A 15084-nucleotide genomic window follows, 5' to 3' on the forward strand; every position below is an offset into this window, starting at 1 on the left:
TTTGCTGAATAATAGATTATTCACCCAGGGTAAAGGCATAATGTAGTAGATGTTACCTGCAGTCCCATGTAAGGCTCTATTCACACGACAGGGTCTGAGTGTCGGCCGATAAAAACGGCCGTTTTGGTCAGTTTTTCTCAGCCGTTTTGCATCCGTTCCGTTTTGGTTCCGGGCCGTGTTTCTGTTTTTAACAGCATTTGACCCATTTTGCATTCGTTTTTTTCCCTGTCCATTTTAAAAACGGATGAATTTCATTTTTGGCGGCATCCGAGTGGCACCCGATAGTCTTCACAGACCCATTCACTTTAGCGGGTGAATCGGGTCCGCGAAAAATGATCCGAGTCTCCGATCCGAGGAAAGATAGAACATGTTCTATCTTTCCTCGGATCACTGACGAGACTCGGCCGGTGCACACAGTCGTGTGCATGAGTCGTTAAGTTTCAGCCACACACTTCCCTCTGTAGATAATGCCACACAGCCCCTGTAGATAAGGCAACACACTGCCCTCTGTAGATACTACCACAGTTCCGCCTTGTAGATAATGCCCCACACTGCACTCTGTAGATATTGCCAAACAGCACCCTGTAGATATTGCCACAGCCCCCTGTAGATAATGCCACACACTGCCCTCTGTAGATACTGCCACAGCCCCCCTGTAGGTAATACCACAAAGCCCCCCTTGTAGGTAATGCCACGCAGCCCCTCTTGTAGGTAGTGCCACACAGACCCCCCCCCCCTGTGGGTAATGCCACAAAGCCCCCCTGTAGGTAGTGCTACACAGCACCCTTGTACATAGCCACCCACCATAGATGGCACCCCCCATAGATGGCACACCCCCATAGGTGGCACCCCCCTACCTTCCTCTAGGGGACCACTCCAGGAGAAGTCCCTGACTTCAATGTCCATATATGGACAGTGAATTCAGGGACTTCTCCTGCATCGGAATCACCGGCCACAGCGCCGGGGATTCCACTTCAGAAGTCCCTAACGTCACTGTCCATATATGGATCATGAAGGCAGGGACTTCTCCTGGATCAGAATCACCGGCCACAGAGCCGGGTATTCCGCTTCAGTTCCTGACGTCACTGTCCATATATGGAAATTCAAGTCAGGGACTTCTCCTGGAGCGGAATCACCAGCCACTGTGTTGGGGATTCTGATTCAGAAGTCCCTGACTTCACTGTCCATATATGGACAGTGAAGTCTGGGACTTCTCCTGGAGAGGAATCACCGGCTACAGCACCGAGGATTCCGCTTCAGGAGTAGAGGACCGCTCCAAGAAAAGTCCCTGATGTCACAGTCCATATCCTGGACTGGATTAAGGATACAAAATACCCTTCTCCTCCTCCTCACATGCACTTCGCACTGTGAGGAGGCTAAGAGAGCGGTATTGAGCGAGGATGTGGTGTCCAATCAACTGTGCCTCGGAAACCACGTGGTGTCCTTAACTGTGCTCCGGACACCACATCCTTCCCGATTATATATAAGATATGTATATATATACTGTTTATTACTTGTCCTAATTTCTATCATTTCATATATTAACATGACTTAATATCTACCTCTTAAATATAATACATGTGCATAAAAGTGTATACCTTTACGAAATATTTGATGAGGATTTTCCGCAAGTCAAACACTTGGAAAAGACTTGGTGCATTACTAGAAATTACACTATATCCTTCCAGAATATATTGGCTTCTTGTTACTTCCCATGTCAGCCATCTCAAGTTGAAAGCAGCATTACATGAAATAACATGTGGCAAATGACCAATTTGAAAACAGCAGCATCCTGTGTTATCTTCATCACCTTCAGTTATTGCTTCCACCTCCCTTTGATGACAGTAAGTTCCTTTAATATAAAAGAGAGACATTAAACATGTTGTGCTCTCCTGTTATTAAAAGAATGCAGTTCACCTTTACACAAATTTAGTGCATGAAAAGTATTCTTGATTATCTTTTAACTTTAACAACAGTTAAGAAACATACGAACCATTTCTTTTTTTCCAGTAGTTTTTTTTACTGCATTTGGGGGGGTGGAATGCTGCAGCCAGTTGTTTCCTTGAGTCAATAAGAATTTATGACAGAGCTTACTTGCATAGCGTTTTTGTTTTTGGGGTCAGTGGTGGTTTTTTTCCTCAAAACACAGCATGCTTAAAGAGGCTCTGTCACCAGATTTTGCAACCCCTATCTGCTATTGCAGCAGATCGGCGCTGCAATGTAGATTACAGTAACGTTTTTATTTTTAAAAAACGAGCATTTTTGGCCAAGTTATGACCATTTTTGTATTCATGCAAATGAGGCTTGCAAAAGTACAACTGGGCGTGTTTACAGTAAAAGTACAACTGGGCGTGTATTATGTGCGTACATCGGGGCATTTTTACTTCTTTTACTAGCTGGGCGTTAGGAATGGGAGTGTATGATGCTGACGAATCAGCATCATCCACTTCTGTTCGTTAACACCCAGCTTCTGGCAGTGCAGACACACAGCGTGTTCTCGAGAGATCACGCTGTGACGTCACTCACTTCCTGCCCCAGGTCCTGCATCGTGTCGGCCACATCGGCACCAGAGGCTACAGTTGATTCTGCAGCAGCATCAGCGTTTGCAGGTAAGTAGCTACATCGACTTACCTGCAAACGCCGATGCTGCTGCAGAATCAACTGTAGCCTCTGGTGCCGATGTGTCCTCGCTCGTCCAACACGATGCAGGACCTGGGGCAGGAAGTGAGTGACGACACAGCGTGATCTCTCGAACACGATGTGTCTGCACTGCCAGAAGCTGGACGTTCTGAAGAGAAGTGGATGATACTTCTCGTCAGAACACCCAGCTAGTAAAAGAAGTAAACACGCCCAGATGTAACACACATAATACACGCCCAGTTGGACTTTTAATTTAAACACGCCCAGTTGGACTTTAGCAAGCCTCATTTGCATAAATACAAAAATGGTCATAACTTGGCCAAAAATGCTCGTTTTTTTAAAATAAAAACGTTACTCTTATCTACATTGCAGCGCCGATCTGCTGCAATAGCAGATAGGGGTTGCAAAATCTGGTGACAGAGCCTCTTTAACGAAGTGCTTTTAGCGGTAAAGTTAAATTTGTATTCCTTGTCCTACACATGACGCAAATTGTATTTCTTTACTGAATTGTCTAATGTAACCTTACCAGCAAATGTGCTTGACCAGTTTATTAATGGTTTAATTTGCACCTGAAAATGACCTACATATGTTTTCTGTGTTGGGTCATGAACTTAGGCAGTATTATTAAATGAAGACAATAAGTCAGAATATCTACCAATTGTCCAATGCCGAAACTCCTCATGTTGTGATATTGGAATTTTCCTATAGAAATTTGTATTTGGTTAAATTAATTTCTCTCCTATTTTCTCATAGATTGTAAGCTCTTGCGAGCAGGGCACTCACTCATCTTGTTTGAATTGTTAATTAGTTATGTCACTATGTAATGTCTAATATGGTCTGTACGTGTTCCCTCTGAATTGTAAAGTGCAGCAGAATATGTCGGCCCTATGTAAATAAAGATTATTATTATTATCCTTTTTAACAATAAATAACTTTTTATAAAAAGCGCCACTGTAGCTCTCTGGAGGAGCGAAATCCCCGTGTGGCCGGGGATTCCGCTCCTGGAGCACTCCGCTTGATATCTCTGTCCATATATGGAAAGTGACATCAGAGAAAACTCCTGAAGCAGAATCACTGTCCACAGCGTTGCCGACGCTGTGACTGGGGATTCCACTCCAGGAGAAGCCAATGACGTCACTGTCCATAAATGTACACAGACGACAGGAGCTTCTTCTGGAGTGAAATCCCCGGTCACAGCGTCAGAAACACTGTGGCAGGGATTCCAATTCAGGAGTTTTCTGATGTGACTGTCCATATATGGACAGAGAAATCAAGTGGAGCGCTCCAGGAGCGGAATCCCCGCCCACATGGGGATTCCGCTCCTTCAGGGAGCTACAGTGGCGCTATCTACAGTGAAGGAAATAAGCATTGGATCCTTTGCTGATTTTGTAAGTTTGCCCATTGTCAAAGACATGAACAGTCTAGAATTTTTAGGATAGGTTCATTTTACCAGTGAGAGATAGATTATATAAAAAAAAAAAAAAGAAAATCACATTGTCAAAATTATATAAATTTATTTGCATTGTGCACTGAGAAATAAGTATTCGATCCCTTTGGAAAACAAGACTTAATACTTGGTGGCAAAACCCTTGTTGGCAAACACAGCAGTCAGACGTTTTTTGTACACATGTTAGATGAAATTTTGGCCCACTCCTCTTTGCAGATCATCTGTAAATCATTAAGATTTCGAGGCTGTCGCTTGGCAACTCGGATCTTCAGCTCCCTCCATAAGTTTTCGATGGGATTAAGGTCTGGAGACTGGCTAGGCCACTCCATGACCTTAATGTGCTTCTTTTTGAGCCACTCCTTTGTTGCCTTGGCTGTATGTTTCGGGTCATTGTCGTGTTGGAAGTCCCAGCCACGAGCCGTTTTTAATGTCCTGATGGAGGGAAGGAGGTTGTCACTCAGGATTTGACGGTACATGGCTCCATCCATTCTCCCATTGATGCGGTGAAGTAACAGAGAAACACCCCCAAAACATAATGTTTCCACCTCCATGCTTGACAGTGGGGACGGTGTTCTTTGGATCATAGGCAGCATTTCTCTTCCTCCATACACGGCTGTTTGAGTTAATGCCATAGAGCTCCATTTTAGTCTCATCTGACCACAGCACCTTCTCCCAATCACTCTCAGAATCATCCAGATGTTCATTTGCAAACTTCAGACGGGCCTGTACATGTGCCTTCTTGAGCAGGGGGACCTTGCGCGCACTGCAGGATTTTAATCCATTACGGCGTAATGTGTTACCAATAGTTTTCTTGGTGACTGTGGTCCCAGCTGCCTTGAGATCATTAACAAGTTCCCCCCGTGTAGTTTTCGGCTGAGCTCTCACCTTCCTCAGGATCAAGGATACCCCACGAGGTGAGATTTTTGCATGGAGCCCCAGATCGGTGTCGATTGACAGTCATTTTGTATGTCTTCCATTTTCTTACTATTGCACCAACAGTTGTCTCCTTCTCACCCAGCGTCTTACTTATGGTTTAGTAGCCCATTCCAGCCTTGTGCAGGTCTATGATCTTGTCCCTGACATCCTTAGAAAGCTCTTTGGTCTTGCCCATGTTGTAGAGGTTAGAGTCAGACTGATTAATTGAGTCTGTGGACAGGAGTCTTTTATACAGGTGACCATTTAAGACAGCTGTCTTTAATGCAGGCACCAAATCGATTTGGAGCGTGTAACTGGTCTGGAGGAGGCTGAACTCTTAATGGTTGGTAGGGGATCAAATACTTATTTCTCTGCAAATAAATATATATATTTTTGACAACGTGATTTTCAGTTTTTTTTAAAATATAATCTATCTCTCACTGGTAAAATTAACCTAGCCTAAAAATTCTAGACTGTTCATGTCTTTGACAGTGGGCAAACTTACAAAATCAGCGAGGGATCAAATACTTATTTCCTTTACTGTATAGGAAGGGGGGAGTGCTATCTACAAGTGGGCTGTGTGGCACTACCTACAAGGGGGCTATGGGCTGTGTAGCACTACCAAGGGGGCTGTGGGCTTTGTGGCACTCCCTACCAGGGGGCTGTGTGGCACTCCCTACCAGGGGGCTGTGTGGCACTCCCTACCAGTGGGCTCTGTGGCACTTCCTACTAGGGGGCTGTGTGGCACTCCCTACCAGGGGCTGTGTGGCACTCCCTACAGGGGGCTGTGTATCACTCTCTACTGGGGGCTGTGTGGCGCTCTCTACAGGGGGCTGTTTGGCACTCTCTACAGGGGGCTATGTGGCACTCTCTACTGGGGGCTGTGTGTGGCGCTCTCTACAAGGGGACTGTGTGGTGCTACCTACAAGGGGGCTGTGTGGTGCTACCTACAAAGGGGCTGTGTGGCGCTACCTACAAGGGGCTGTGTGGTGCTACCTACAAGGGGCTGTGTGGCGCTACCTACAGGGGGAATCTGTGAGTGGTGGGCTGATGGTCATTTTACTGTGAGTGGGGTGCTGATGGTCATTTTACTGTGAGTGGGGGGCTGATGCTCCTTTTACTGTGAGTGGGGTGCTGATGGTCTTCAAGTGGTTTCTGCCTCTGACCTCCAATTGAAATTAATAGGAGGCAGAAAATACCTGTGACACCCGTTTGGAATTTTTTCTCTTGCATCTTCTGCCTTCGCTTCAACGGCTTAAAGAAAAAACGCAAAAAAAAAAAGCTCAAACAACTCTGTCATTCCTGAAGGAATTTTGAGGCAGATTTTTTTTTTGCCTTAAAAAAACAATGTGTGAGCATATCCTACGAGTGTAGTGCTTGTTTTTAGCCATTTTCTGTCTTTCTCGAAACAACTTTTGGTAGGGGTGCCCTGAGGAAATGTTATTTTTCCAGTGCTGCCTCGAGTCCGAAAAGGTTGTGAAACGCTGTACTAGGCTACAAGATCACGCCGGCCTAAGCAAGGATCCCGTCGATCAGCAGCTCAGTTTGTTGTGGGAACGGGACCTAGGTGAGTACAATGATATTTTTTTAGGGGGCTCTGTCTACAAGAGGGAGGTGGGTAGGGGGCTGTATGGCACGATCTACAAGGAGGAGGTGGGGGATTATGGCACTGTCTACAGGGGGGAACTATACTGTGTGGGGGCCACTAAGTGGACATTATACTGTGTAGGGGTACTAATGGGGGCATAATACTGTGGGCACAATTAGAGGACAAAATACTGTGTCCTTGAAGGGGTTGTAATATATAATATTATTAAATATTATTATTATACTGTATGGGGGCACTAAAGGGGCATTATAATTTTTTATGGGGCACGTTTTTTTTTTAATGATGGGGTTGCCCCACCCCATCATTAAAAAAAATGCCCCATTTCGCACGGGGCGCCATCTATCCCAAGGCCGGCCCTGCCGACCATGACATATGTGATGGTATAGAACAACCTATAATCAATGAGATAAGTGTAATGTATGTACTACTTCAAGGTAGAAGGATAAACGAGTCTATATTTTGGGTATTATTGAAAGGTTATGGAATGTGATAATCTGCATATGTTCTGCCGAAACTGGAAATTGCGAATTCATTATGTTATGAGTGTACTACCAGGAACTAGGGAGTTTGTTAGCAGGATTTTTGGGTTCTGGGCGTACAGCCAAGATAGATATGGGTAGAACACCGGATTAAAAACTAGATGTAAGGAATAAAAACAATGTACGTAGAGATAAGAATAATGAGGAAAGAAACCACAAGAATGTATACGTCTAAATGACTCATATGTGTCTGCACGTAATTATATGATATTTTTACTATATAAACTCTGTGTCTCTGCAAATAAAGTCAGAAGTATTTTTGCCTTGAGAAACGTCTCAGTGTGTCTTTGCTTCTCCGAGCTCGCACCCCCCCACCTGATTTGAACCTGCATGGAGATCAAGTCGTAAAGTGACCTCATTGCGATCACAGAAAATGGCGCCCGAACAGGGACTTGACCAGAAGGATGGCACCCCACCCAGGGGATCTCCCGGGACTTGAATGGCGACCTCCCGGACGAAGGAACGTGCAGACCACTGCTGCAGCAAGGTAAGAAGACTTAATTCTTACAAACTCTGCTCTGCACCTTCCTGTCTGGTAGGTCACCTTCCCGGTAGTACTCCTGAGGGATAGAGGGGCCACATGAGGGTATTTTTAGTGTAAAAATCTGGTCAAGTCTATATGTAATCCTACCCTCAGGATAAAGTGCCTGATCTCTATGGCAGTATTTGTATGAATGTTGTAGAAACCCAGTTTTGTGTCACAAATGCATTTTAGAATAAGGAAATTGTTTTTGGAAAAAACTTCCGATAATCCGGCAAATTACCAGAAACATGTGTACATGCTTCAAGTGACTACGGGGATTATGATAGGCTAAATTTAAGCCCGGAAATCGAAAATTTTGTGCAATCTGATAATCCGGCAAAATACCGAAAATGTGTGTACAGCATTGAGGTACTTGCGGAGATTATCATGCACTGATTTTCAGCTCAAAATTCCAGAATTTTCTGCAATCTGATAATCCGGCATGTCAAAAGAACAGCTTGATTTTACGTTTGCCTTATTATTTGGATTAGGAATATTTGTCATATTACTTTTATGGTGTGGAGGATATCTCCTTGAGTGGTGTCTCAGACGAAGAAAGTAAGCTAGTTATAAAAGGAATTTAATTCTCTGGCCAGAGTAGAAGAAGGTTAAAAAGAAGTTTTGAGGGGATAAGTAACTGTCTAAAATAGGTGAGAAAGGAATTCACCTATCAGGAAAATTACCCCCTACATAACTTAGGGTCTGCCTATAGGCGACCACTTATAACTAGGCAACAATGGGGAACTTGGTGTCCCTATTAAGTACTGAAGCTAGAAACTGTCTAAAACAGATGAGAATGGAATTCATCTGTCAGTAGCTAAAATCTGTAACAAAATACGAGATGAGCACCCCAAAGGACAAACCGCCAATCAGGCAGTAGCAGAAAGAGAAGGTAAAAAGGCAACGCAGGGAATGAAAAAAAATAAAAAAAAAATTAATGAAAGCATGTGGTCTAGAATCCCATGGACGGTTAGACGCAGAAAAATGGAATGAATGTTGTGACACAAAACGTGGATGGTTGAAAGATAAAAAGCATGGAGAAAAGTGTCAGAAGAAGTAGTATGAGGAGGTTGTCAGAGGAAATTCATATTTTATAAAGTAAAGTTAAAAGCAAAGGAAGTTATAGAAGTAGTAGTTGTTTTAATGTTGCAAATGACCTTATAGTAAATTCCCATATGGTATAATTTAGAATCAACTAGTGTGATAAGAGAAGGGGAAGGTGAAGAACAGCTGCTAGTGAGATAAGAAATGTAATCTTGTTTTTGAAATGAATGGACACAACATTGAATGCTGATATAGATATTTTGTATAACTTTGTGTCATTTTGTAGATTGAATCAGGAAAAGTGATAAATGTAATAATGTAATAATGTATAAGCAGTCCTTCACAGCCAAACCACCAGACACCTCTGTCTTATATTATGAGACCCTTGATCCTGTCATACATTCTGCACAGTGCAGAGTTGCTTGCCCTGATCAAGGCATGTAAACTGGCAGAGGGAAAAAGAGGAGGGCGGCTCCAAGCCGCAGATTGGGCAAACGGTATTCTGGAGAACAAAGGGAAGTTGGAAGGTAGAAAGTTGATGGAAAGTGCTTTAGAGGGATTTGCAGAAGAGGAAGTTAGGAATAAGGAATGTATTGTATGTATTAGAAAACAGGACCAGCCGACGCCCGGTAATGGCGTCCGTACCTCATGTTGAGTGTGTCCTCATTGTTGGTGGGAAACCCCCTGCGCACTGTGTTTCTAATGGGAGAGGCTGCCCCCCCCCCTGCCCCTGATGTGGCCACGCCCGGCCCAACCAAATCAGTATGAAATAATCACCTTGTTAATTTTGTCATTTGTAGTGTTTTTTCTATTTACAGAAGTTCCAGTCTAGTTCACTGATGAAACAACACGTAATCATAATATAGAGATGGTGGCCGTCAGATTGTACTGTTAAACATTAACGTAGATAATTCCTATACAATGGTGTGATAAATGATTGCAGATACGTATGTTGTTTTGCCGGCATTGAAAGTGTTAAGATTGTGAGAAGTTGTGAGAAGCTGTGAGTTTGTGACCCCCCCTCCCTCCCCTCTAAAGTGTGCTGTGTTTGGGAGGAGGAGGAGGGGGGCTGACTGGGTGCAGTCTGCAGGGCTGATGAGAAAAAGGGATTTCAATATGCACTGCTGAGAGATATATATATATATATATCAGTAATGTCTACAAACCGAAATACATTTCTTCTCTTTTGCGCAAGCGCTGTTGGTTATAAAAGTTACGATATTTATGTGTTATGATGTGATCAGATTTTATGTGTTTTGATGTTAATTCAGATGTATTAAACTACAGATACTGTGAGACACGGGGTTTTGAAAATGTATGTGCCCCCACCGTTCCCTATTTTTATATACTGTTTATTGGTTTGCAGTAATTAATGTTATCAGAGATAATATTTTCTGTTTTATTGAATAACTAACTACAATTGTTCTATTTTTTATTTCACATAGAAATTATGTCATTGTAAAGATCAAATGTTTGTCAGGAAAAAGTCATTTTTGTTTCAGGCTGTTGTACATTACAGGGGGTTAAATTAGTGTTATGTTGAGATGTAGTTTTGAACTCTGCTACATCACTCTCGCAGAGTTCACAAAGGGGGGAAGGGTGAAGGAACTGATCAGGTACAATTTTGGTTTATGTGTAAGAGACCATCCCCCTCCAGCAAAGTTACACAGGAGGCGAGGTGACATCACTCACAGGAGTCTTTATGGATTTAGATGAGGGAGAAGGCAAAACAAAACTTGTCTGGACATTGTTAATTTGATGTAAAGTTTTTAGGGATGTTTTATTTTTATTTGTTTTTGTATTAATCAAGTATTTGCAGAACCTGATAAAAGTGAGATTCTTAAAGTATTCTAGATTATCAGCTGAATGAGGAGGAGTTGTGTTTGGTAGCGGCTTGTGACACCAATCCATGGAGTACCTCTACGCAAGCATATACTTTGTACTGTACTGAACAAAATGGACATGCCACTGCAGTTCTCACACAAAGTCATGGACCACAGCAGCGCCCGGTAGCATATTATTCAGCTAGACTAGACCCTGTGGCCCGAGGTTCCCCATCATGTGTGAGAGCTATCATTGCTGTAAATTCAATGTTAAACAAGGCCTCAGATTTGGTATGGCATTTCCAGTCCAAGTTTTTGCACCACATGATATTACTGCTATTCTTACTCAAGTACAGCTAAAGCACTTGTCAACAGCAAGATATTTGAGCATATTCTTCTTCCTGAGCAGGTTACTTTACACCGCTGTACTACATTGAACCCAGCTACCTTACTGCCTTTGGAGCAAGGGGGAGAAGACGTAGGTAAAGTATGGTCACAATTTTTGCCTGAAACTGATGAACATGATTGTATGGCCATTATGGCCCAGGAAACAGTGGGGTTCGCACATGTAAAAGATACCCCACTCCAAAACCCAGACCTAATACTCTTTGTGGATGGTTCAAGGTATTTTGTAGAAGGATCTTTTCTTACAGGATATGCAGTAACCACCGAAGATGTAGTCCTAGAAGCAGCCTCCTTACCAGCGTCCCGCTCAGCACAAGAAGCGGAGCTTAAGGCCCTGGCAGCAGCATGCCAACATGCAGAAGGAAAGACAGCAAATATATACACTGACTCTCGGTATGTATTTGGGATTGCACACGATTATGGCCCCATATGGAGGGCAAGACAATTTTTGACCTCTGCAGGTACACCTGTAAAGAATGCAGACTTTGTAAAATACTTGATGGAGACCCTGATGTTACCAACTGAGGTTGCAGTAATAAAGATAAAAGCTCACACTACGGCCAACACGCCAGAAGCAAGGGGAAATGCCCTGGCAGACGAAGCGGCAAAGCAAGCAGCACAGAAGCTACCCGTGTTAGCAGCCGTATGTCAGATAAAAGATCCAGAGGAAACAAGACCAGCTGTAAGCCCGGAACTACTGCAAAAACTTCAAGGACAAGCAACAGAAGAAGAAAAAGACAAGTGGACGGCCCAAGGAGCAACGCTACGAAAAGATGGCCTCTGGCAATGCCAGAATAAACTGTGCCTGCCTAAGACAATGTTCCCAATGATGGCCCAAATAACACATGGAGCGACTCACCAATCAAAAACGGCAATGATGGACTTGGTAAACAAGGTGTGGTATGCCCCAGGGTTTAGTGTGATGGCCAGCAGTTTTACACAAGGATGCATGATCTGTGCAACACATAATATTGGAAGAACTGTAAAAGTACCACAGAAGCACACACCCAGACCAATTTACCCATTCCAGAGACTGCAGATAGACTATATTCAACTACCCAAAGTTGGTACCTATGAGTATGTGCTTGTTTGTATTGATCTCTTTTCAGGATGGCCAGAAGCTTTTCCAGTAACCAAAGCTACAGCCGTAGCCACAGCAAAGAAACTGATCAACGAGGTGGTGTGCAGATATGGAGTTCCAGAGGTGATCGAGAGCGACAGAGGAACTCATTTTACGGGTGAAATCATGAACCATGTGTTGTCAGCTCTAGGCATAAGTCAAGCCCTACATACACCATACCATCCACAAAGTAGTGGGAAGGTTGAGAGACTAAATGGGACTCTCAAATTGAAAATCCAAAAAGCAATGGTAGAAACCGGGAAACCATGGACCGAGTGTCTACCATTAGCCTTGTTCTCAGTAAGATATACTCCAACAAAAAGAACAGGTCTCAGCCCATATGAGATCTTATTTGGATCGGCTCCCAGATTAGGATGTTATTTTCCACAGGTGCTCCAAATGCAGTATGGTAGACTAACAGATTATGTATCAACGCTGAACAAACAATTGACCAAGGTGCATGCACAAGTATTTGCTTCCATTCCAGATCCTGATTCAGTTGAAGGGACGCATAAGCTAGAACCAGGAGATTGGGTCGTTGTCAAAAGACACGTGAGGAAGAGCCTTGAGCCACGGTTTGATGGTCCTTTTCAAGTTTTGCTCGTTACAAGCACCTCAGTGAAGCTCGAAGGAAAGGCAAGCTGGATTCACGCCAGTCATTGTAAAAAGGTTCTTCAGCCAGAAGAATGAAGATCTTTGCGGTTGTTGCGGCGGTTGTTGCGTGTGCTCTTATACAAAAAGGCAGAACTGCTACTCCTGTACACGTAATCAGTACAGAATCACTGGAACAGTTCAGGACAGGGTGGGCGAATGCCACAGTGGATAGAAAGCAGGGTAACTACACCTGTAAGGCCAATGCCCCGTGTTATACTACAAATGTGACTACAACCGAAGGGACTTGGAAAAAAAAGGACCACATGGAGGGACTGTGTACCTTCACATAGACAAAACAGCCAACATTAGCATACAAGAAGAGACGCCGGGGCTGTTGCTTTGTTGTTATGAACCAGATTTACAGTATCTACAGTAATATACAACCAGTAAAAATAGAAACGAAATGATAAATAAGACTTATGAAAGATGCAACAAGGAGAGGCTCAACTCTACGATTGTAATAAAAGAAACTGATGGGATGATATTATGTATGAATAATAGCGAAATAAGAAATAGAATATATTTTGTATTCTTGATAACAATTTTAAGAGATAGTTTTAAGCCACATATAACAGTACAAAGTCTGGAAAGAATCCCACACACTTGTAAGAGCGCTGTAACCCAACAGCAGAAAAAGAATGTACACTTCAATATTTCCTTCCCTGAATCCTCCAGCTGTCATAGACAAAAAAGAGAATGGTATGACACGCTATTAGGAGGGGTAGGAACGGGATTAGGAGTATTGAATGGTATACAGTTAGAAACAGTTATGAACAAATTAAACTCAGTGGGAGAGGACACATCCACCGCATTAAGGATAGGTGCGTCATGGTTACCTACTACCTTTGCCATACAACAGAAAGGGTTAGCTATAGATCAACTGTTCCTAAATGTTTTTAATGAGAGTATGCTAACCGAATATAGAACATTACAGAATGTATCAACTTTTGTAAAATGGACAGTATGTACGCTTAAAACCATGTGGCAACAAGAACAGATGAATAATTTTAAGAATAAATTGTTCAGTAGTCATGTCAGGCAATGGACAGATATTTTACCTATGGAAAGGAAAAATGATACGTGGTTATTGTTACAGCCTGAGTATACTGAGTGTACACCTAAATGGTGCGCAGGAAGATTAATAGCATTTAATGTGAAAAATCCTACTCTATTATGCAAATTTATTGTTATGCCAATGGTAATGATTGACCCAGTGTCATTATTAGGACAATATTGGATGCCGGAAATGAAAGGAACACACATAGATTCTCAAAATAAGACAAGGAATATAGATTTGTGCCAATTAACAGAGCAAGGATATGTATGTAATCAACAGTCAGGGATATATGAACCCTGTCTAATGCAGCACCAGGATAATGTATGCGCACTCACTATAATCCCAGAAGCTAACCTACAGGTTTATATTGAAGTAGGTCCACAGCATGTATGCTTAATAACTAACAATAGACAGACCCTTAGCCAGTTTAATCTCATGGGACCATTTTCAGGATGTCTATACAATGTGACGCATTTGACTTGGGGGAACCAAACTATAGTGTTCCTGCCTACTTTAGAAGAAATAATGTCCACTGTATGGGTACCTGAACCTTTGCCCTATGGAAATTTTAGTTTGCCACTGGAAGAGTTAAAACAAGTGTTACAAAAGTCTAAAGATGTAAAGAAATTGATAGCAGCCCATAATGTAACTCTAAGTAAAGTGAAAATATTGGCTACAATAGCAGCTAGGGAAGTAATAAATTTATCGTCAGCAATAAAAGATGCTAGTGCCCATCATTGGTATGACATATTTACAGGATTTTCCCCCACTGCCACTAAGATACTGCATGTGTTATTCCAACCCTTGATATGTTTCATAATATTGTTTATATTGCTTACATGTTTCAATTGTTATGCATTTTGCAAGATAGGGGAAGCATTCAGTCAGAGGCCTATACATTATGATGAAAGAGTGTTGTGAGATTACCCCACCTACATACCTGTGTGAATCAAGTGAAGAAATGGATCGAAGCCTTGCTATCAGGAGATAGAAGTAGCATTGGAATTTAGGTGTTGGTAAAATCACAAAAGGAGGGATTGTGATGGTATAGAACAACCTATAATCAATGAGATAAGTGTAATGTATGTACTACTTCAAGGTAGAAGGATAAACGAGTCTATATTTTGGGTATTATTGAAAGGTTATGGAATGTGATAATCTGCAGATGTTCTGCCGAAACTGGAAATTGCGAATTCATTATGTTATGAGTGTACTACCAGGAACTAGGGAGTTTGTTAGCAGGATTTTTGGGTTCTGGGCGTACAGCCAAGATAGATATGGGTAGAACACCGGATTAAAAACTAGATG

At 42.6% G+C, this 15084-nt stretch overlaps 1 protein-coding gene across 5 annotated transcripts in view; it reads right to left on the bottom strand.

Annotated features, from left to right (window-relative positions):
* Nucleotides 1-15084, bottom strand: part of PCNX2 (pecanex 2) — a 934799-nt gene that overhangs the window by 218768 nt on the left and 700947 nt on the right. For all 5 annotated transcript variants that reach the window (XM_075862603.1, XM_075862600.1, XM_075862601.1 and 2 more), the window contains exon 25: nt 1599-1852. In XM_075862603.1, coding sequence (XP_075718718.1) covers nt 1599-1852 — 254 coding nt within the window. The remainder of the gene's footprint in view (nt 1-1598; nt 1853-15084) is intronic.

Source organism: Rhinoderma darwinii, chromosome 4, assembly GCF_050947455.1.
Source record: "Rhinoderma darwinii isolate aRhiDar2 chromosome 4, aRhiDar2.hap1, whole genome shotgun sequence".
Classification (NCBI taxonomy): Eukaryota; Metazoa; Chordata; class Amphibia; order Anura; family Rhinodermatidae; genus Rhinoderma; species Rhinoderma darwinii.